This window comes from Coregonus clupeaformis, chromosome 20 (genome assembly GCF_020615455.1).
Source record: "Coregonus clupeaformis isolate EN_2021a chromosome 20, ASM2061545v1, whole genome shotgun sequence".
NCBI classification, from domain to species: Eukaryota; Metazoa; Chordata; class Actinopteri; order Salmoniformes; family Salmonidae; genus Coregonus; species Coregonus clupeaformis.
In genome coordinates, this window is record NC_059211.1 from 23,474,063 (window position 1) to 23,497,363 (window position 23,301).

General features: G+C 46.9%; 1 protein-coding gene across 3 annotated transcripts in view; it reads left to right on the forward strand.

Annotated features, from left to right (window-relative positions):
- Positions 1-17,388, forward strand: part of LOC121533329 (ubiquitin carboxyl-terminal hydrolase 24-like) — a 44,351-nt gene extending 26,963 nt beyond the window's left edge. For 2 of the 3 annotated variants that reach the window (XM_045205417.1, XM_045205418.1), the window contains 42 exons: positions 1,127-1,279; positions 1,450-1,581; positions 1,668-1,779; positions 1,909-1,985; positions 3,201-3,341; positions 3,429-3,482; positions 3,619-3,801; positions 3,966-4,175; positions 4,347-4,520; positions 4,618-4,703; positions 4,790-4,898; positions 5,098-5,253; positions 5,370-5,563; positions 5,908-6,130; positions 6,217-6,379; positions 6,484-6,645; positions 6,730-6,800; positions 6,869-7,029; positions 8,924-8,985; positions 9,085-9,276; positions 9,385-9,644; positions 9,865-10,110; positions 10,215-10,313; positions 10,603-10,685; positions 10,769-10,910; positions 11,024-11,352; positions 11,491-11,612; positions 12,138-12,279; positions 12,406-12,556; positions 12,717-12,812; positions 12,927-13,144; positions 13,307-13,514; positions 13,598-13,687; positions 13,852-13,954; positions 14,037-14,155; positions 14,237-14,350; positions 14,462-14,527; positions 14,622-14,688; positions 14,763-14,841; positions 15,044-15,119; positions 15,463-15,660; positions 16,968-17,388. In XM_045205417.1, the coding sequence (XP_045061352.1) occupies positions 1,127-1,279; positions 1,450-1,581; positions 1,668-1,779; positions 1,909-1,985; positions 3,201-3,341; positions 3,429-3,482; positions 3,619-3,801; positions 3,966-4,175; positions 4,347-4,520; positions 4,618-4,703; positions 4,790-4,898; positions 5,098-5,253; positions 5,370-5,563; positions 5,908-6,130; positions 6,217-6,379; positions 6,484-6,645; positions 6,730-6,800; positions 6,869-7,029; positions 8,924-8,985; positions 9,085-9,276; positions 9,385-9,644; positions 9,865-10,110; positions 10,215-10,313; positions 10,603-10,685; positions 10,769-10,910; positions 11,024-11,352; positions 11,491-11,612; positions 12,138-12,279; positions 12,406-12,556; positions 12,717-12,812; positions 12,927-13,144; positions 13,307-13,514; positions 13,598-13,687; positions 13,852-13,954; positions 14,037-14,155; positions 14,237-14,350; positions 14,462-14,527; positions 14,622-14,688; positions 14,763-14,841; positions 15,044-15,119; positions 15,463-15,660; positions 16,968-17,030 (5,886 nt within the window). In that variant the 3' untranslated portion in view covers positions 17,031-17,388. The remainder of the gene's footprint in view (positions 1-1,126; positions 1,280-1,449; positions 1,582-1,667; positions 1,780-1,908; positions 1,986-3,200; positions 3,342-3,428; positions 3,483-3,618; positions 3,802-3,965; positions 4,176-4,346; positions 4,521-4,617; positions 4,704-4,789; positions 4,899-5,097; positions 5,254-5,369; positions 5,564-5,907; positions 6,131-6,216; positions 6,380-6,483; positions 6,646-6,729; positions 6,801-6,868; positions 7,030-8,923; positions 8,986-9,084; positions 9,277-9,384; positions 9,645-9,864; positions 10,111-10,214; positions 10,314-10,602; positions 10,686-10,768; positions 10,911-11,023; positions 11,353-11,490; positions 11,613-12,137; positions 12,280-12,405; positions 12,557-12,716; positions 12,813-12,926; positions 13,145-13,306; positions 13,515-13,597; positions 13,688-13,851; positions 13,955-14,036; positions 14,156-14,236; positions 14,351-14,461; positions 14,528-14,621; positions 14,689-14,762; positions 14,842-15,043; positions 15,120-15,462; positions 15,661-16,967) is intronic. The other variant, XM_041839158.2, reaches the window with a different exon arrangement.
- The last annotated feature ends 5,913 nt before the right edge of the window (positions 17,389-23,301 follow it).

Consider the following 23,301-nt stretch of genomic DNA (forward strand, 5'->3'; position numbering starts at 1 on the left):
ACCCTTTGCTAGATATGGTTTTCCATAAACAAAGTTGATAATAGATTGCAGTTTAAACCACTTCTGGTGGGAGTTATTTCTTGATGCTCATCAGTTCTAGCGCGTTAATATGTTTGTTGGGAAAAGGGTTGGAAATAGGTGTCTCCATAAAGACAATCTAAATAGCCTACCTACAACTGGTAAAAGGTGGTCATGACGTGTGCGCATGCTGCTCTATCTTCTCTCACTCACGTGACTCATCTGCCTGCTGCAGCGCTGTCTCAACACACACACCCCTCCGGACCTCCCCCTCCCCACCACTCACGCACTCAGCAACAGGCTGCCTCACTACCTGATGGTAAGCAGCAGCAGGTCACAGTGAAATATATATTTTTAAGAAAAATGACATGGCGGACACGGTGCAATTTAGAAGTAGTCCAAAAACCCGCGACCAATACATTTTCACCGGCGACATCGTTTTGAAAGTTGCCCAATTTGCAGCAGAACCATGGACATGGCAACCCTGCCCTCCTCTGACTGGTGTAGTTGAGTTGGCCAGGTGGTAGTGTCCAGTCTTAAAGGCGCTGCATGGTCAATCCAACGTCTGCATTGGCCGTGCAGCATTTACAGTGATACGGCCTCTGCAGAAGTCAGGGCATTGATACTTCTTGCGCTTCTCGGAGCAGCGCAGAGCTGTTGTGAAGGAAGTTGTTAAGGCAGTAATTTTGTGTTTGTACAGGACCTCCCACCTACCATCAACCAGTCATGTCAATGTGGAGGTATATGGTGCCCTCCACATTTTAAAAAAATTTGAGAGGCACACCCTCCGTACAAATCCGACCACATTTTGTATCAAGCTTAAATTGTCTATTAGTGTAGCGCGCCAAGGCAATATAGGCTTATAGCCATGTAAAGAGCGACCTCTTCAGTACAAATAATGAAATGCACAAAAAAGTCAACTTCTATGAACAACAGCTTTTTTTGGTGAACGTTTTCTCCGCATCTTATATCGGTTAAACGGCGATACAAATACATCGGTAAAAGGCTAATATCGGCCGACAATATCGGTCAACCAATAAATCGGTTGGCCTCTATTACAGACATCAAAAGCCACAGACACATCTTCATAGCACATGTGCTCCCCCAGCAGAGCATCATCCAGGACTTGAAGAAGAACTTTGAGATCGTCAAGCTGATTACAGGATCTCTGGTGGTCTGTCATCGACTAGCGGTGTCTGCCGCTGGGAACAATGGACTGACCGGTCACACATTGGTGGACGGACGATACACCTACCAGGAGGTACAGTACCGTCTGTCTGTGTGTGTGTGTGTGTGTGTGTGTGAGTGAGTGAGTGATTTGCTTTGGTAGAAGTTTATGTGGTTGAGATGATGGATTGAGGATTTTGATCTCTGTGAGATAAACACATGAAGTCCTTGTTGGTTCCTGACTCGCTCTCCCTCCCGCTCCAGTATCTAGATGGCCACTTAAGGTTCCTGGCCTTCTTCCTCCAGGAGGCCAGCCTCTACCTGGTCTGGAACAGAGCCAAAGAACTATGGGACTGCCTGGTCTCTGGACCCGAAGTCTGCGAGCTGGACAGAGAGGTACACACACGTGTTACATACTCTATATTACATAGTCTACTCTGTATGTATACACTAACTTTAACTGTGTGTGTGTGTGTGTGTAGATGTGTTTTGAGTGGTTCACTAAGGGCCAGCATGATCTGGAGAGTGATGTTCAGCAGCAGCTCTTCAAAGAGAAGATCCTCAAACTGGAGCCCTACGAGATTACTATGAATGGTGAGACACACAATCACACACACATTTGACACGTTATTTTGTTAACGTTTTTGTTGATGGCCCACTCTTTGAATATTATGTAGATCTTATGTAGTGGCTTTAACCAGTGTTTTATTTGGGATGTTTCAGGCTTTAATCTGTTTAAGACCTTCTTTGAGAACGTCAACCTGTGTGACCATCGCTTGAAACGCCAGGGGACTCAACTGGTGAGTCAGTCCAAACTAGGGTTGCCAAGGGAGAGCATATAACTAGTAACCAGTAAACTACCAGAATTTTTGTAACTTTCAAGGATTTTATCACATGATGACATGTAGTGGCATTTTGGGGTACTTCAGATTATCACAGGTGTTTGTAAATATCTCTGGTCCTCTGTGTGGTCTTATTATATGTAAAATATATACACTACCGTTCAAAAGTTTGGGGTCACTTAGAAATGTCCTTGTTTTCGAAAGAAAAGCAATTTTTTTGTCCATTAAAATAACATCAAATTGATCAGAAATACAGTGTAGACATTGTTAATGTTGTAAATGGCTATTATAGCTGGAAACGGCAGTCCTGTGTTCCAATGGCACGCCTCACAGGTCCTCAACTGGCAGCTTCATTAAATAGTACCCGCAAAACACCAGTCTTAACGTCAACAGCGAAGAGGCGACTCCGGGATGTTGACCTTCTAGGCAGAGTTGCAAAGAAAAAGCCATATCTCAGACTGCCCATCTTAATCTTTTATTTTTATTGGCCAGTCTGAGATATGTTTTTTTCTTTGCAACTCTGCCTAGAAGTTCAGCATCCCGGAGTCGCCTCTTCACTGTTGACATCGAGACTGGTGTTTTGCGGGTACTATTTAATGAAGCTGCCAGTTGAGGACCTGTGAGGCGCCTGTTTCTCAAACTAGACACTCTAATGTATTTGTCCTCTTGCTCAGTTGTGCACCGGGGCCTCCCACTCCTCTTTCTATTCTGGTTAGAGCCAGCTTGCGCTGTTCTGTGAAGGGAGTAGTACACAGCGTTGTACGAGATCTTCAGTTTCTTGGCAATTTCTCACATGGAATAGCCTTAATTTCTCCGAACAAGAATAGACTGACGAGTTTCAGAAGAAAGTTAAAAAATTTAAATCAGCCGTTTCCAGCTACAATAGCCATTTACAACATTAACAATGTCTACACTGTATTTCTGATCAATTTGATGTTATTTTAATGGACAAAAAAATTGCTTTTCTTTCAAAAACAAGGACATTTCTAAGTGATCCCAAACTTTTGAACGGTAGTGTATATTTTGTAAAAATTGAATGACAAAGCTGTAAAACATTATCAATTCATTGTCAATTCATTCAGCATATTAGCATAAGAGGCTAACACTAGCATGACATTTAGGATTAATGCACCTGTGGGACATAAAAACCCTAACCCTGTTTTGTGTGTGTAGTGTGTGGAGCGGCTAGACCTGGCTGGGATGGACTTTATCTGGCGCATCGCCATGGAAACACCTGACGAGGAGATTGCTAACGAGGCCATCCAGCTAATCATCACCTACAGCTACACCAACCTCAACCCCAAGATGAAGAAGGTGTGTGTGTGAGGGGGAGTGGGGGGGGTTGGGGGTTGTGTGTAGCTGGGCTACAGTCTCTGGTATTCACTCTTTGTGTCTGTGTAGGATTCTGTGTCTTTACACAAGAAGTTCATTGCGGATTGTTACAAACGACTGGAGGTGAGTTCTTCATTCACTCACAACTATCAGATGGAATGTGTTTAACTTCTTATATAAGATAATTACATACTTTGCTAATAAAGCTTAGTGAATTGATGAAATTCAAAGTCTCCTTGCCTTCTTCTTTCTCTCTCAGGCGGCCAGTTCAGCTCTAGGAGGGCCCACGTTGACTCATGCTGTTACCAGGGCAACCAAGATGCTGACGGCCACCACCATGCCGACTGTAGCCACGTCTGTCCAATCGCCTTCCAGGTCCACCAAGCTGGTGATCATTGAGAGGCTGCTGCTATTGGCTGAGCGTTATGTCATCACTATCGAGGTAATCCTCTCTCTCTGGCTTTGACATCACACTGACCAAGCAACTGGTTTTCACCCGCAACATTTTCACATGTAGTTACAAACTATTTACATTTGAGTGATGAGAAGGGGGGTGAAAGAATGAGATGGACACATTAAAATATTACTCTGTGTTTGTATGTGTAGGACCTGTACTCTGTGCCTCGTACCATTCTACCTCACGGAGCGTCGTTCAATGGCCACCCTGTCTCTCTGCATGTCACCTATGAGTCCACCAAAGACACCTTCACACTGGAGGCCCACAGTAACGAGACTATAGGCAGCATCCGCTGGAAGATCGCTGAGCATCTCAACTGTCCAGTCGACAACGTCCAGATCTTTGCCAACGACAGCGTGGTGAGTGTGTTATTTGTATCTTTGTCTGTGTGTTTGTGTTGTTGACTGAACAAAGTGTATGTGTGACAGCATAGTAAGCCAAAAGATGGAAGTGTGTCTCTGTATGTGTGACTGTATATCATATGTAACTATGTATGTGTGTTTTGTGTAACTCTCTCTCTCTGTCTATAGTTGACTATGAACCGGGACCAGAAGCTGTTGTCCCAGCTGGGGTTCAGTGATGAGCAGTCTCTGACAGTGAAGAGCTCCGGCACAGGCACGCCCTCTGGTGGCAGCTCAGAGTCCTCTGTCTCCGCTTCCTCCTCCAGCTCCGCTGTCTTCAACTCAGCCTACGCTATGGAACAGGTACACCACACACACACACACACACGCACGCACATGTGTATATATATACAAACAGTTAATGTTTGAGTCTGATTATGTGCTAACGGTGTGTGTGTAGGAGAAGTCCCTTCCAGGTGTTGTCATGGCGTTGGTGTGTAACGTGTTTGAGATGCTTTACCAGCTGGCCAACCTGGATGAACCACGGTGAGTTACTCACGCAGATCCTTCAAGGACCTGGACCTGACTCCCGAATGGTAAAACATTTATTATGTTCTGTGTGTGTATTCCAGGATAACCCTGCGTGTGCGTAAGCTGCTGCTGCTGATCCCAACAGACCCAGAGGTTCAGGACGCTCTAGATAACTTTGTTCCCAAAGAATCCAGTGTCTGGAGTCACCAGGTACATATATATTAACTAGTTATATAGCTACTAACCCATCAGTACTATTATATTCTAGTCCTGTACTAACAACCATCAGGTCAGGCCCACCAGTGGGTAAGGTTGTGTTTAGGTTGAAATTATGATGAGGAGAGTTCAACTCCTCTGACCAGAGCCAGTGTGATAAAATGTATGTGTTTCCTGTGTGTGTCTCCTGTAGAAGACATTGTTCACCCTGGGTCAGGGGTCAGGCTCTCGGTCTCCATCTCTGGGTTCTAAGCAGCAGCACCAGCCCAGTGCTGCCTCCATCTTGGAATCACTCTTCAGATCCTCTGCTCCCGGGATGTCCACCTTCAGAGTCCTCTACAACCTAGAGGTGCACACACACACTAAATATACACACACACACACACACAACACTCACATTTCTACACGGACACACTTCACACATTTCTTCCTTCGACCACTCTCGCTCTCTCTCTCTCTCATTAGGTGTTGAGTTCTAAGTTGATGCCGACCTCAGATGATGAGATGGCTAAGACCAGTGTCAAGTCTTTCTGTGAGAACTTCCTGAAAGCGGGAGGACTCAGTTTGGTGGTAAACGTGATGCAGCGAGACTCTATTCCCTCTGAGGTGGACTATGAAACCAGACAGGGTGTCTACTCTATCTGTCTACAACTGGCCAGGTACACACACATACACACACAGCATATGTTTTTCTATCCTTGTGGTGAGCTAACATTTCTATTCAAAATCCTATTTTCCCTAACATGAACTCCTAACACCTAACCCTAATTCTAACCCTAATTGTAACCCTAAACCTAACCCCTAAGCTTAAAATAGTGTTTGTCCTCATGGGGATGTGGGAAATGTCCCCACAAGGGAGAGGTTTTCCTTGTTTTACTATCCTTGTGGGGACTTTTGGGGATTTCCGGTACCCACAAGGATATTAATAGAATCCCACACATACACAAAGAAATATACATTGTTAGAGAGGTTGAATGTGATTGGATCTTCCTTTTCCCTGCAGGTTCCTATTGGTTGGCCAAAGTATGCCGTCGTTGCTGGATGATGATGTCATCCGAGAGGGCGACACGCTGTCTAGTCGGCCATTCCGTAACGCGGGGCGACCAGGGAGACAGCTGTCGCTGTGTGGAACGCCTGAGAAGAGCTCCTATAGACAGATGTCTCTGTCTGACCGCTCCTCCATCAGAGTAGAGGAGATCATCCCTGCTGCACGTGTAGCTATTCAGGTACCCACACACGCATACCTAACACACACATGCACCTAATACACACACATCTAACGCACACCTCTAACCCTGTCTCTCCTTTGTAGACGATGGAGGTGGGGGACTTCACCTCGACGGTGGCGTGTTTCATGCGTCTAACCTGGGCAGCAGCCGCCGGCCGATTGGACCTCGTCGGCAGTCCTCAGCCAATCAGACCTGAACACAGCTCACTCCTCCCCCTCGTGGTCCGCAGCCGTGTCAGCAGCACTGGTGAGACACACACACACAAGAAACTGACGGATTACATTACATAAATAGATTATTGCCTGTTATTCTGATTGTTTTGCCCTCTCCTGATGTCTCTCATTGTACAGGAAGTAACTGCAGCTCCAGCAGTGAGGGCGAGGCGCCACCCACAGCGTTGCATGCTGGGATATGCGTGAAGCAGCAGAGTGTTTCTATTAAAGACTGCATCATCGCTAGAGAGGCCCTGTCTCTACTGGTCACCTGTCTACAGCTACGGACACAGCAGCTAGGTAACACGTCACACACACACACACACACACACACACACACTGTTTTGTGAAGACCAAATGCTAACAGTGTTTGTCTCTATCCAGGGTCATTCTACAACCTCCCCTGTGTCAGCGACTTCATCATCGACATCCTGCTGGGATCAGCCAGTGGAGAGGTAACTAGGGTGTGTGGGAGTGGGGGTGTGAGACTGAGTGTGTGTGTTATAACCCGTGTCTCTGTCAGATCCGGCACGTGGCGTGTGACCAGCTGTACACTCTGAGCCAATCAGACACGTCTGCGTTCCCTGAGATCATCAAACCCAACGTGTTCTTGCTCCGAGTCGTCCTCACCTCCCAGCTGCCCCTCTGGAGCCCCACGTCTGTCATGAGAGGAGTCAACCAGAGGTACACACACACACACACGTGTTGTTGTCATTGCTGCTGGGAGGCAGTAGGAAGTTAGGCGGCAGGTAGCTTAGTGGGTAAGAGCGTTGTGCCAGTAACCGAAAGGTCGCTGGTTCTAATCCCAGAGCCGACTAGGTGAAAAATCTGTCGATGTGCCCTTAAGCAAGGCACTTAACCCTAATTGCTCATGTAAGTCAGTCTGGATAAGAGCGTCTGCTAAATGACTAAATTGTAATGTAAAATGTTTGACAGCAGATGGCGCCAAATTATCTGTGACCAATGTTTATCTATATAAACTCAGCAAAAAAAGAAACGTCCTCTCACTGTCAACTGTGTTTATTTTCAGCAAACTTAACATGTGTGAATATTTGTATGAACATAACAATATTCAACAACTGAGACATAAACTGAACAAGTTCCACAGACATGTGACTAACAGAAATGGAATAATGTGTCCCTGAACAAAGGGGGGGTCAAAATCAAAAGTAACAATCAGTATCGGGTGTGGCCACCAGCTGCATTAAGTACTGCAGTTCATCTCCTCCTCATGGACTGCACCAGATTTGCCAGTTCTTGCTGTGAGATGTTACCCCACTCTTCCACCAAGGCACCTGCAAGTTCCCAGACATTTCTGGGGGGAATGGCCCTAGCCCTCACCCTCCGATCCAACAGGTCCCAGACGTGCTCAATGGGATTGAGATCCGGGCTCTTCGCTGGCCATGGCAGAACACTGACATTTCTGTCTTGCAGGAAATCACGCACAGAACGAGCGGTATGGCTGGTGGCATTGTCATACTGGAGGGTCATGTCAGGATGAGCCTGCAGGAAGGGTACCACATGAGGGAGGAGGATGTCTTCCCTGTAACACACAGCATTGAGATTGCCTGCAATGACAGCAAGCTCAGTCCGATGATGCTGTGACACACCGCCCCAGACCATGACGGACCCTCCACCTCCAAATCGATCCCGCTCCAGAGTACAGGCCTCGGTGTAACGCTCATTCCTTCGACGATAAACGCGAATCCGACCATCACCCCTGGTGAGACAAAACCGCGACTCGTCAGTGAAGAGCACTTTTTGCCAGTCCTGTCTGGTCCAGCGACGGTGGGTTTGTGCCCATAGGCAACGTTGTTGCCGGTGATGTCTGGTGAGGACCTGCCTTACAACAGGCCTACAAGTCCTCAGTCCAGCCTATTGCGGACAGTCTGAGCACTGATGGAGGGATTGTGCGTTCCTGGTGTAACTCGGGCAGTTGTTGTTGCCATCCTGTACCTGTCCCGCAGGTGTGATGTTCGGATGTACCTATCCTGTGCAGGTGTTGTTACACGTGGTCTGCCACTGCGAGGACGATCAGCTGTCCATCCTGTCTCCCTGTAGCGCTGTCTTAGGCGTCTCACAGTACGGACATTGCAATTTATTGCCCTGGCCACATCTGCAGTCCTCATGCCTCCTTGCAGCATGCCTAAGGCACGTTCACGCAGATGAGCAGGGACCCTGGGCATCTTTCTTTTGGTGTTTTTCAGAGTCAGTAGAAAGGCCTCTTTAGTGTCCTAAGTTTTCATAACTGTGACCTTAATTGCCTACCGTCTGTAAGTTGTTAGTGTCTTAACGACCGTTCCACAGGTGCATGTTCATTCATTGTTTATGGTTCATTGAAAAAGCATGGGAAACAGTGTTTATACTCTTTACAATGAAGATCTGTGAAGTTATTTGGATTTTTTACGAATTATCTTTGAAAGACAGGGTCCTGAAAAAGAGACGTTTCTTTTTTTGTTGAGTTTAGCTAAAGTTGGTTATAAATGTATATGGATGTATAGCGCCAGGGCCCATTTTGTTCTGTGTGTCCTGTCTATATGTCTATATCTGAGTGTATAATATTGTTCTGTCTGTCCAGGTTGCTGTCTCAGTGTACTGAATACTTTGAACTGCGATGTCAACTACTGGATGACCTGACCAGTGAGTTTACACACACACACACGCATGCACACACACGCACCAACAGTTTTACAACACTGGCATTGACACATGATGAATGCTCCTGTCCCACACCCTCAGGTTCGGAGATGGAGGTGTTGTCAGTGAGTGCGGCGGCCATGTTGGAAGATGAGATCAGCTGGTTGGATAACTTTGAGCCCAGCTGGAGCTCTGAGATGGAGACCAGCGAGGCTGACAACATCCTGCAGGCTGGACACCTCCGCCTCATCAAAACACTACTGTCACTCTGTGGCACCGAGAAGGAACAACTGGGTGAGAACACACACAAGCATGTTTTGATATTTTGATCGGGAGGTCGTACGACCATCTGGAGCTCGTAGACGGTGTGTGTTCTGAAGTCTCTGTGTGTGTTCTTCGCAGGTCCCTCTCTGATCCAGCAGCTGTTGGATGACTTCCTGTTCCGAGCGTCTCGCATCATCCTGAACACGTCTAACCCCGCCTCTAGCTCCCCCCCCAGCCACGACTTCCACCCCAAGTGCAGCACAGCCAGCAGCAGACTGGCAGCCTACGAGGTGCTGGTGATGCTGGCAGACAGCTCTGTGGCCAACCTACAGCTCATCACCAGAGAACTGCTGTCCATGCACCACCAGTCAGACCCCTCGCTCAGCAAGGAGTTTGACGTGAGTCTCACACACATGCTTGCGCTCATGCACACAGTTGCGTGCACACACACACACGACAAAGAAACACACGTGAATGGAGAAATGCTTGATAGAACTGAAGTGTTACAGGTATGTAATGTTATAAGAAAGAGTAATAGGTCTGCTTGCTGTAGTCAGTCTACCGTCAACGTGTCTAACTCTCTCTCTTCTATTCCCTCCCTCCGTGCCCCTCTCTCAGTTCCTCCCGCCGGTGGACAGTTGTTCTGTGTCAGGGTTCGTAGGGTTAAAGAACGGTGGAGCCACCTGCTATATGAATGCTGTGTTTCAGCAGCTGTACATGCAGCCTGGCCTGGCTGAGGCCTTTCTGTCTATAGAGGACAACACACAGCAGCCAGACGAGAGTGTGTTCTGTCAGGTCCAGTCTCTGTTCGGACATCTGATGGAGAGCAAGCTGCAGTACTACGTTCCTGAGAATTTCTGGAAGGTATCTAAACATGCGCACGCACTACACACACACACTCATTCTAATACACAGTACATACTTAACTATGTTTCGGTCAAAAATAACACATGTATGTGTTTCTGTAGATCTTTAAGATGTGGAATAAGGAGCTGTATGTACGAGAGCAACAGGATGCCTATGAGTTCTTCACTTCACTGGTGGACCAGTTGGACGAGCACCTCAAGGTAACACACAATAACAAAAGACACTTGTCTTTTCCCACTAGGACTGACTTTGCTGATTAAATACTTTGTTGAGGAAAAATGTACTTGATACGATTGTGATGTGTTGTTGTCTCAGCTAGCTAGTTTAAGATGAATGTACTAATTGTCTGCTAAATGACTAAAATGTCAAATGTAATGTAAATGTAACACACGCTCCTCCACTATTCACTACTTAACACGTTTGTACTATAATGTAACACAACACACACCTTTATTATTATTGAGATGTTGGGTCTGTCTTGTTTTTCAGAAAATTGGCCGTGAACAGATCTTCAAGAATACTTTCCAGGGAATCTTCTCTGATCAGAAGATCTGCAAAGACTGCCCTCACCGGTGAGCGCACACAAACACACAAACAATCAAAGGCAGCCATCACTTCTAAACTCCTAACTATAACCTCTGATCCCTGATCGTAGGTATGAGCGAGAGGAGACGTTTATGGCGCTGAACCTGGGTGTGACTTCCTGTCAGAGTCTGGAGATCTCATTGGACCAGTTCGTCAGGGGGGAGGTGCTAGAAGGAACCAATGCCTACTACTGCGAAAAGTGCAAGGAGAAGGTGTGTGTGTGTGTGTGTGTGTGTGTGTGTGTGTGCGCAAAGAGGGTGTTTATTAAGTCGCTGTCCAGTGTTGTGTGTACATGTATGTTAACGTGGTGTGCGTATCTCTACAGCGTACCACAGTGAAGCGGACTTGCATAAAGTCCCTGCCCAGTGTTCTCTGTATCCATCTGATGCGCTTCGGTTTCGACTGGGAGAGCGGACGCTCCATCAAATACGACGAGCAGATCAGGTTTCCCTGGGTGCTGAACATGGAGCCCTACACGGTGTCTGGCATGGCTCGTCAGGATGGGGGGGCGGAGGGGGGAGATGGCCGGGCCGAGCCAGGGGGCTCACCCAGGAAGAAGGTGACCATCTCAGAGAACTACGAACTGGTGGGAGTTGTAGTCCACAGTGGACAGGCACACGCTGGACACTACTACTCCTTCATCAAGGACAGACGGTAAGAGACACACACACACTAGTGTTATAAACAAATATCTCATGTTTAAGACAAGTAACATTTTTTTATCACAAATGATCAACTTCTCATCCTGTCCTCTCCCTCTCTGCTCTCCATCCTTTCCTCTCCTGTCCTCAGCAGTGCTAGGGGAAGGTGGTATAAGTTTAATGACAACGTGGTCGAGGAGTTTGATATGAACGACGAGACTCTGGAGTATGAGTGCTTTGGAGGAGAGTACCGGCCTAAGGTCTACGACCAGTGTAAGTCCTATTTTACAGGTAGACCAAGTAGTGGATGTCAATAAAACTTTCTCAGCAGCAAAAGTTGTGGTGTCCCTCGAGTAGCGTCCTTGGTCCCCCTCGCTTCCAGTTCCTTCTGTACATTAAAGTGGTAATATGTAACTTTTTGGGCGACCCGACCAAATTCACATAGAAATGGGAGTTATAGATCAATCATTCCGCTTGAAATCAAGTCTAAGAAGCGATATATATGTTCTATGTGCGCTATTTCTATGCTTCCCTTTCTTAAGTTTTGTTTTTGAGTCTTTTACTTTGGGTTTTGTACACCAGCTGAAACAACAATATTTTGGGCTATGAGAAATGTATTTCACAGTGGTTTAGATGGTACAATGATTCTCTACACTATACTAGCTTATTTTGTAACAAAAACTGAAATTAGGCGAACTATTCGAGTTTTAGCAACCAGTAAATGGCGAAGCGATTTCTGCATAGTGCAACTTTAATGACATCATGAAAGATCAAACATCCCATTCTCTGTGTGTGTAGCTAACCCCTACCCTGACGTGCGGCGGCGGTATTGGAATGCCTACATGTTGTTCTACCAGAGGATCAGTGACCAGAACTCTCCTGTTCTCCCCAAGAAGAGCAGAGTCAGTGCCATGAGGCAAGAGGCAGAAGACCTCACACTGTGAGTCACACACACACACACACACACACACACACACACACACACACACACACACACACAGCCTAAATATACACACCTCATACACACACACACAACTCACACTTTAACCCTCTCTCTCCCCTGTAGTTCGGCACCCTCTAGCCCAGACGTCAGTCCCCAGTCGTCCCCTCGGCCCCCCAGGGCCAACAATGACCGTCTCTCTGTCCTGACCCGCCTCGTACGGAAGGGAGAGAAGAAAGGTCTGTTTGTGGAGAAGATGCCTGCTAGGATCTACCAGGTAAATACACTGGACTAGACCGGTTCGGTGGACCACGTTCTTTATCAATAACCTTGCCTGAGACCTGAAGACTTGTAATAGCACACTGTGTTCATGCCTAGGCTTGAACTCAGATAGCTAACAAAGACAAACTTCTGTCTCTCTGTCTGTGTGTGTGTAGATGGTGAGAGATGAGAACCTGAAGTTTATGAAGAACAGAGATGTGTACAATAGTGACTACTTCAACTTCACCCTGTCACTGGCCTCCGTCAACGCGGTACGTGTTTGTGACTGTTTGTGTGTGTAGGATAAACAGAGACGTGTCAGCATAATTCAAGGTTGCGCCTGCCTCTCGAAGCTGTTCTTATAAGCAATGTGTGTTGTATTGCAGACGAAGCTGAAGCACCCAGCCTACCAGGCCATGGCCAGAGAGAGTCTCCAGTTGGCGGTCCACTTCCTGTTCCACACCTACCTCCACACCAAGAAGAAGCTGCGGGTGGACACCGAGGAGTGGATGGCTACGGTGGAGGTGTTGCTGTCTAAAAGCAGTGAAGCCTGTCACTGGATGGCTCAGTACCTGGTGGAACCTGAGGGACGAGAGATCACCAAGTCAGTACTGCTATAATACTACTGTAATACACCTACACTCCACACAGAACCACTGCAGTACTTACATAATACTACTACTTGTAGTACTTACATTACTACTCATCAATCCAACTGATCTTCTCTTTCTCCCCCTCATCTCTTCTCTTTCTCTCCTCCCCCCAGGGTGTGTCTGTTGGAGTGTGGGGTGAGGGAGGTGAGGGTCGTAGTGGCAGCCATCTTGGAAAAAACTTTAGAGAGTGCGCTCCACTTCGCTGACTCTGGATTGGACAGCCTGACCGATGCGCTCCTCTCCCTATTGGACAAAGACGTTCCTGAGAACGTCAAACACTGCAACCAATACTTCAGCCTCTTCAGCAACTTTGCTCAGAGGGTAACACACACAAGCACCATATAAACACATTACACGCACACACAGACAGACCCACTCTGATATCCAATATCTCTCTCTCCCAGGGCTCTGGTCCGTGCCAGTTGTTGTTGAAACACTCAGCGTATCGTAGGATGCTCATCTTCCTCCTCGGACCCAACAGACAGAACAACCAGGTACGTACACACACACTCAATTCCTGCTAATCTGCAGAGAAATGAATATGACAAGATGTTGTTGTTGATGGTTCTGGAAGCTCATCACCTTTTTCCCACTCTCTCTCTATCTTGCTCCCGCTTCCTCTCTATCCCTCTATCGCTCTTTCATTCTCTCGCTCTAGAATCGGAGGTGGAGTCCAGCCCAGGCCAGAGAGTTCCTGCACCTACACTCTACTCTGGCCCTGATGACTCTCCACTCAGACCTCAACACACAGCACACACATGGTAACACACACATTACCACAGTTAGGATGCTTCCATAATACGCTGATGTGTGGAACCTGACGTGATTGTGTGTGTTTCTCAGATCAAGGTGTGTGTAAGCTGAATGTGAGCAGTGTCCCTGCCTCCTCCCTCCTCCTCCACCTCAACGCTGACATCATGGCCTCGCTCTTCACCCCAGAGGGACAGCCTTACCTGCTGGAGGTAACACACACAGTCTCATGCACACACACACATACACATTGACACATCTATATGTATTTTTTACTTTTTCCGTGTGTGTAGGTGATGTTTGCAGTGCGGGAGTTGTCCGGCCCTCTGACTGTGCTGATAGAGATGGTGACGTACTGTTCCTTTTGTAACGAACCCTTCTCCCTCGGAGTACTACAGCTGCTCAAGGTAAGAACTACAACTCCCAGCCCTAAACATGTCCATTACCACAGATAACTACAAACCCCAGCACAAAACACAGCCAATACCATTCTGATCTCTGTGTGTGTGTGTGTATAGACGCAGTTGGAGACTGCACCGCCCCATGAGCTGAAGAACGTGTTCCAGCTGCTGCAGGAGCTGCTGGTGAGTGACCGCTGGCAATCAAACCTGTCTGCATGTCCTTGGAAACAAACAGAATAATGCTAGCTCCAGACTGTGTGTGTGTGTGTGTTCTCAGGTGGTGGAGGATCCTCTTCAGACTCAGAGACTGAAGTATGCCTTCGAGTCAGAGAAAGGCCTGCTAGGTAGGCTACCTTCCACTCTTCACTGGGATTGTGTGTGGGTGTGTGTGTGTGTGACTCTGTTCTCTTGTTTGCAGCATTGATGCACCAGAGTAACAACGTGGACAGCAGCCGCTGCTATCAGTGTGTCAAGTTCCTGGTTACCCTGGCACAGAAGTGAGTTTCTCCAGAGACCGTTTTGCGAAATATGTTCATGTCGCCGCCATTGTGTCTCAGGCTGAAAATGTTGAATGGGTGTAGATTTGACCGTTGCAGCAAATACATCAAAGTAATGCAAATGTTTCAGTTCTGTTAAAACCTCTAATTTCACACTTCCTGTTTTCACATAACGTGTTTGTGTGTGTGTGTCTGTCTCCAGGTGTGCTCCTGCTAAGGACTATTTTAAAGACCTGTCTGGTCACTGGAGCTGGGCAGTGCAATGGCTGCAGAAAAAGGCAAGCGTCAAGCACAATATAACACACACAATCCAGCACTCTATTTCAGACCTGTCTCTCATATGTACGTGTGAGTCACAGGAGGCTGCTGAGGGGAGAACGGCTCATAATAATGGCCGGAACGGCGCAAATGGAATGGCATCAAACACCTGGAAACTATGAGTTTGACATATATGATACCATTCCACCCATTCCGCTCCAGTCATTACCACAAGCCCGTTCTCCCCAATGAAGGTGCCACCAACCTCCTGTTGTGTGAGTGCACATGCATGTGGCATTTTGTGTGTGTGTGTGTGGGAGAGCATAGAGTATGCGTTAGAGTAACAATGTGTTTCTCTGTCAGATGTCGGAACACTACTGGACTCCTCAGAGCAACGTGTCCAATGAGACGTCCACAGCCAAAACGTTCCAGCGCACCATCTCAGCCCAGGACACCTTAGCCTATGCCACAGCACTGCTCAACGAGAAGGAGCCGTCTGGCAGCAGCAACGGCTCTGACGGCAGTCCAGCCAATGAGAACGCCGACCGCAGCCTCCGACAGGTACACACAGACAGTCTGACAGTGTGTTTATGGAAAACTTTACAGAGGTATAATGTATAAAGAGAACAGTAACGGCCCAAGAACAGAGATATTGTCACTTCTCAGAACGGGGCTCTAAATCTAGGCTGGAGAGTTTCATATGAATCGATTTCATAAACACTATATATACTACCATTCAAAAGTTTGGGGTCACTTAGAAATGTCCTTGTTTTTTTAAATAACATCAAATTGATCTGAAATACAGTGTAGACATTGTTAATGTTGTAAATGGCTATTGTAGCTGGAAACTGCTTTTTGTAGGTATTTTACCCCCTTTCTCTCCCCAGTTTCGTGGTATCCAATTGGTAGTTACAGTCTTGTCCCATCGCTGCAAGCCGTGCGTCCTCCGAAACACAACCCAACCGAGCCGCACTGCTTCTTGACACAATGCCCGTTTAACCCGGAAGCCAGCCGCACCAATGTGTCGGAGGAAACGCCATACACCTGGCGACCGAGTCAGTGTGTACTGCGCCCGGCCCACCACAGGAGGCGCTAGTGCGCAATGGGACAAGAACATCCCTGCCGGCCAAACCCTCCCCTAACCTGGACGAGAACCAGGATCTCTAGTGGCACTGCGATGCAGTGCCTTAGACCACCAAATGGCTGATTTTTTTAATGGAATATCTACATAGGCGTACAGAGGTGCTCAGTTGTGCACCGGAGCCTCCCACTCCTCTTTCTATTCTGGTTAGAGCCAGTTTGCGCTATTGTACGAGAACTTCAGTTTCTTGACAATTTCTCAAATGGAATAGCCTTAATTTCTCAGAACAAGAATAGACTGACGAGTTTCAGAAGAAAGTTATTTGTTTCTGGACATTTTGAGCCTGTAATCAAACCCACAATTGCTGATGCTCCAGATACACAACTAGTCTCAAGAAGGCCAGTTTTATTGGTTCTTTAATCAGCACAACAGTTTTCAGCTGTGCTAACAGAATTGCAAAAGGGTTTTCTAATGATCAATTAGCCTTTTCAAATGATAAACTTGGATTAGCAACACAACGTGCCATTGGAACACAGGACTGATGGTTGCTGATAATGGGCCTCTGCACGCCTATGTAGATATTCAATTAAAAATCAGCTGTTTCCAGCTACAATAGCCATTTACAACATTAACAATGTCTACACTGTATTTCTGATCAATTTGATGTTATTTTAATGGACAAAAAAATTGCTTTTCTTTCGAAAACTTTTGAACGGTAGTGTATATGTCTTTCCTCTGAAATGCCACGTCTCATGTAATCTCTCTCTCCCCTCTCTCTTTATCTCAGGGTTCCGAGTCTCCCATGATGCTCGGTGATTCAAAGAGTGATCTGGAGGATGTTGACCCTTAGATCCGCCTATCAGACACAATCTTTACAATGGCGAGACGGCACGGCTCCAGACAGCCAATCAGACTGCTTTTCACCTCTGATTGGCCAGAATATGGAGGGAGGGGCCCGCTACAGCCAATCAGAACACTTATTCTCCTGGTTGCTGGGGCAACGAAGGATGCGTGAATAATCATGTGTGACTTCCTGCCAGACCAGACTAATGGAATCAGAGCTGGAGGAGAGTTTAGAGACCTGACTAATGGATTACAAAGCAGTTTGTTCTCTTACTAGCCGAGTCTGAAATGTCACCCAGTGGAGGCTGGTGGGAGGAGCTATAGGAGGACGGGCTCATTGTAATGGCTGAAATGGAATAAATGGAACGGAGTCAAACGTGGTCAAACGTGTTTGATACCGTTCCATACATTCCTTTCCAGCCATTACAATGAGCCCGTCCTCCTATAGCTCCTCCCACCAGCCTCCACTGATGTCACCCTATTGCTTATATAGTCCACTACTTTTGACCAAAGCTTCAGTGACAGAGGTAGTGCGCTATATAGGCAGTAGGGTGTCTTCAGATGGAGCCAATATTGTCTCACAAGGAAGGGACAGGGTTGTTTGTTTTTGAAGTTGTTGCTCATATTTGCCTATGTAACTAAATAGACATTCATTATTGTAAAGATCTGTTCCATAGCTGTAATTTCAAATGTAAGATATTTTAAAGTATCCTGTGCTCCACTCTGTAGAGGTGTGTATGTGTGAGGCCGCGGTATAAGGCATAACCTGCTCTGGAGGAATTACGATGCACACACACACACGTTTAACCGGGGATTTTAAGTATGCACTTTATAGTCCACCCCAGTCTATAGTGAAGTAGAGCAGCAGTGATTAGATCCTCTAGACCAGATTAACCACCCTCCTCACACACACACACACACACAAACACACCTCTCTTTTTTTATCACATCAAACTGAGTTGTCAGTGCTTTACACACAGACACACACAGCTGATACCTCCATAGAGAACACATGCAGTCTATGGAGGGTTCTAGAACACAAACGGAACAAAGCCAACCAACCAATCAGCACTCTCCTTCCCCTCCAGCTGATGAACTGTGACTCACAGTGCTGGATTTTAGTTATTTTTTTGTTTAATTTGTTTATCAGTTGACATCACTGTACTCATGCCTTATGCCACCACAGCTGCCCTTTGACACAAACACACACAGACACAAGACAGCAGAGGGTCAACGTGCCAATCAGAGGAGAGATCAGAAGCAAGTTTAATTTTGGGTGCCAATGAAATTCACACACACACACACACACTCTCCCTCTCATAAACACACACAGCATACCCTCTGTGCTTGATCATTACATTATCATTATTCAGGAACTTATTTGCCAACTGCTTTGCTTTCTTTGACTTCGTTTATCTTTGTTTGTTCACGTCTGCCATTGGGACGCACAGAGGGGGCATAACCTCTGACTCCTAAGCTCAAGGGAGAACAACTGCCCCCTCTCATTGATGCCACAAAGTTCAAGGCCGACCGCAGTACTGCAGGCATTGTTTGCAGAAAACAGTATCCCCCATTATAGTGAATGGGAATATGGCAATCTTTGTGTAATAAATAAATAAAAATGGAAGACAATCATGGTACCAATAATTGCTTCTATTACACCAGATGTATGTCCTTGAACCCATTATTTTAAAATTGTACACCGAAGTAATTTAGTAGCTAATGGCAGCCTGCAGTACCCTGTTCTGCCTTCAACTTGACAGACTTAATGAGAGGTGGCAGCACTGAGCTAGCCTGCAACATATACTTCCTGGAGTAGCTCAAACTGCACATGTTATGTCTACATAAATCTCCCACATGAGACACCATCTTAACGACTTCCTTGGCTTCAAATGCGCTATTGAATCTTCACATAGGATTGAATAGTGTCATGTGATCGATGGCTTTGTCCATTTATATATATATATAGTCATTGCTCTGACACCAAACAACCCCACCCTGACCACTAACCTCTTGACCTAACCCAACCCCTGGGAGAATTCAAGTGCCTTCATCTCCCAACTCCTCACACCTCGCACCCTTGTCTCCTCTCACCCCAATCCCCTACCTGTCCACAGATGACTTGCTATAATGAACTGTGTGTGTATGTGTGACCATGCTGCGCATTGACCGGCAGACTGACCGGGTCCTGGTCTCAGAAGGCTATGTCAGAGTGGTCAGGTGTGCCAGTGACACAACACTCCCCACTCACAGTGCAGAATGTTCAGTTTGACCCTCAGCAGCACATGTAGTCCTCCTCAGAACAGTACCAACTAATCAATCATGTATTTGTATCTGCATGGTGGAGGGAGGGAAGGAGCGACATGGATCCAGGATTTTATTCTGTCAGTTTGTCTGCTTTGAGCATTACTCCTGCTGAAGGACAGTCCGCTGTGGCAGAACCCTGCATGTTGAAACCCAGTTTTCATTTGTACATCAGAGTTTGATTATGGGGAAATTTGATATAAAATAAACTGAAATGCACAGCCTTTTGTACACTGTGTTCTTTGTGTGTCTGTGTGAAGCAGGAGTGATCACAGTAAATTATAAAATCACTATGTTTATTTCAGGTCAAGCCAGTTGCAGTATGGGACAGCTGTGGGAGGAATAGAGGATCAGAGGGACAGAACCAGAGTCAGTGATCTGTTTGTTCAGGAGCTCAGAGAGGGCAGGGCCACGGATGCTGACCTTGTCATCATGGAAACCAGTCAGCGGAACACTGCGAGAGTGAAGGCTGAGAAAAGGGGGAGAAAAATAAGTTCTGATTTCTCCCTGAAGCTCCATCACATCATCAATATACAGTGATGATCACATTACTTCCTAGTAATACTACATTTTAGTATATTACGTGAGTGTGTGTATACAGTACCTGTTGTTTTTCTCCCCTGCAGCAGCATCCATGCAGTCTTCAGTTCCTCTCTCCTCCGGGCTCTGAGAGATCAACACCACCTGACACAGAAACACACACTGTGATTTGATTATCCAGTTTGATTATCAAATCAAATCAAATTTTATTTGCCACATGCGCCGAATACAACAGGTGTAGACATTACAGTGAAATGCTTACTTACCCTCTGTAGTGCCTTGCGGTCGGAGGCCAAGCAGTTGCCATACCAGGCGGTGATGCAACCAGTCAGGATGCTCTCGATGGTGCAGCTGTATAACTTTTTGAGGATCTGAGGACCCATACCAAATCTTTTCATTCTCCTGAGGGGGAATAGGCTTTGTTGTCGATGAGAATGGGGGCGTGCTCAGTCCTCTTTTTTTTCCTGTAGTCCACAATCATCTCCTTTGTCTTGATCACGTTGAGGGAGAGGTTGTTATCCTGGCACCACACGGCCAGGTCTCTGACCTCCTCCCTATAGGCTGTCTCAACGTTGTCTGTGATCAGGCATACCACTGTTGTGTCGTCGGCAAACTTAATGATGGTGTTGGAGTCGTGCCTGGCCATGCAGTCATGGGTGAATAGGGAGTACAGGAGGGGACTGAGCACGCACCCCTAAGGGGGCCCCGTGTTGAGGATCAGCCTGGCAGATGTGTTGTTACCTACCCTTACCACCTGGGGGCGGCCTGTCAGGAAGTCCAGGATCCAGTTGCAGAGGGAGGTGTTTAGTCCCAGGAACCTTAGCTTAGTGATGAGCTTTGAGGGCACTATGGTGTTGAACTCTGAGCTGTAGTCAATGAATAGCATTTTCACGTAGGTGTTCCTCTTGTCCAGGTGGGAAAGGGCAGTAGATTGCATCATCTGTGGATCTGTTGGGGCGGTATGCAAATTGGAGTGGGTCTAGGGTTTCTGGGATAATGGTGTTGATGTGAGCCATGACCAGCCTTTCAAAGCACTTCATGGCTACAGACGTGAGTGCTACGGGTCGGTAGTCATTTAGGCAGGTTATCTTAGTGTCCTTGGGCACAGGGACTATGGTGGTCTGCTTGAAACATGTTGGTATTACAGACTCAGTCAGGGACATGTTGAAAATGTCAGTGAAGACACTTGCCAGTTGGTCAGCACATGCTCGGAGTACACGCCCTGGTAATCCGTCTGGCCCTGCGGCCTTGTGAATGTTGACCTGCTTAAAAGTCTTACTCACATCGGCTACGGAGAGTGTCCTGAGTGGCGCAGTGGTCTAAGGCACCGCATCGCAGTGCTAACTGTGCCACTAGATCCTGGTTCGAATCCAGGCTCTGTCGCAGCCGGCCGCGACCGGGAGACTCATGGGCGGCGCACAATTGGCCCAGCGTCGTCCAGGGTAGGGGAGGGAATGGCCGGCAGGGATGTAGCTTAGTTGATAGAGCATGGCGTTTGCAACGCCAGGGTTGTGGGTTCGATTCCCACGGGGGGCCAGTATAAAAAAATATGTATTCACTAACTGTAAGTCGCTCTGGATAAGAGCGTCTGCTAAATGACGTAAATGTAAATGTAAATGAGAGCGTGATCACATAGTCACCTGGAACAGCTGGTGCTCTCATGCATGCTTCAGTGTTGCTTGCCTCGAAGCGAGCATAGAAGTGATTTAGCTCGTCTGGTAGGCTTGTGTCACTGGGCAGCTTGTGTCACTGTGCACACTCTTTTTGTGTGTTATGTCTCTGGGAGAGACATAGTGGAGACAAAGACCACACACGCTGCTACCATCTTATTCAACACTTGCTCTCTTTTATAAACAGATGCAAAGTGGTTCAGTGTTTGCTTGATGGGTAACCTTACCTGAGACCTGAAAACTTGTGCTGGCTGGCTCCTCAAGGTAAGTTCTAGTTTAATCTTTACTTAATCACACACCTGTATGTCCTTACCTTAGGGTAGCACTGGCATAGGCTCCATGCGGTGCCAAGGCTAACCATGGTGACCCCCAGGGCGCAGAGTGTTGCATAGACTTGAGGTCACTCCTGAGTCATCACAAACAGACTGACTAACGACACACACAGCCCCGCCGCGATCAGACCATACCGGTACGGCTTCCCCTCCACCATACTGCTACCCTAAACCTGACCCCTGACCTCTAACTGTAACCCACTCTATCAGGGATAGCCTTAGGATGCAGCTTAGTTAACACAGAGTTAATCACAGGTGGTGTATTAGCTAAGATTTGATCTATTAGAGTTAGCTAAGCTATAGTAATGTCTGTTAGTTAGTAGTTAGACTGTTGGCTCTGGGTCAGACACTGAAGGTGAGGGAGAGGAGGAGGAAGAGAAGAGGAAGAGGGGGAGAGAGGGCAGGCTGAGTTCTACTCTGCTGGTTCTTACAGCCTGCAGACGACTGTAGAGCAGGGGTTGTGTGTGTGTGTGTGTGTGTTGGCTAGTGTGTCACCTTGCCCACAGCTCAGCTCCCCAACTCTTTGTCCTATTTTCCTCTCTTCTCCTCCACATCTTCATCTCTCTCTCCTTGAGAAAGCATTTATTTCAAGTGTAAGTGAGGTTAGAACAGAACAAAGAAACTGAGTAATAATACACTGTACTTAGTCCAAACAATACTTTACCACTCACAACTGAGACAAGAACCACTCAGAGATCTTTGGCTATTAATTTACTAAAGTTCATGACATCACAGTCAAACAGGACATGCAACAGTGGATAGAATGGAACCCTGCAGCAGTGGGGCAGAGAGAGAGAATAATGCTGTGAACAACCGTGTGCTGTGACAACAAGCGTCTAGTGCTGTAACAACAAGGCACTTCTGGTTGAGATCATCTGTCTATCCTGATGTCAGCTCAGAGTCACTACTTAACACATCACTGTGTGAATAGAGAGAATCAGTGGTGCATACAAGACCACAGAAACACACACCCGCATTCGCACTCGCACTCACTCACTCACACACACACACAAAAACACTTACTCACTCACACACACTGGAGAATGACACAACCTCCCCAAATAGTCACAGCACAAACAGCTAATGGAGTCCAAAGCGGCAAAAAAGTCAGAAAGTGGGTTTAAAGTCTGGGTTCTCCACTGGTAGTAAAGGCTGGGTGCTGCTGGATAGTGAAGGCTTAGTGCTGGGTAGATGCTGGCCTCGCTGCCTGGTGTAGCTCAGTGTGCCACTACAAATATATGGGCCTCAGGTGGACTTGAAAAGTGACATCAACAACAACAATTTCAGGGTGGTGGAAAGTTTAAAAAATATATTTGTTATAAATGTCTTTATAGGAGTGCAGTGTATCACACTGTAGTAGTCTTAATAGTAGCACTATAAACACACTCCTCATTCTTCAAACAAATATGTAAAGCTGTCATGTTAACATGTA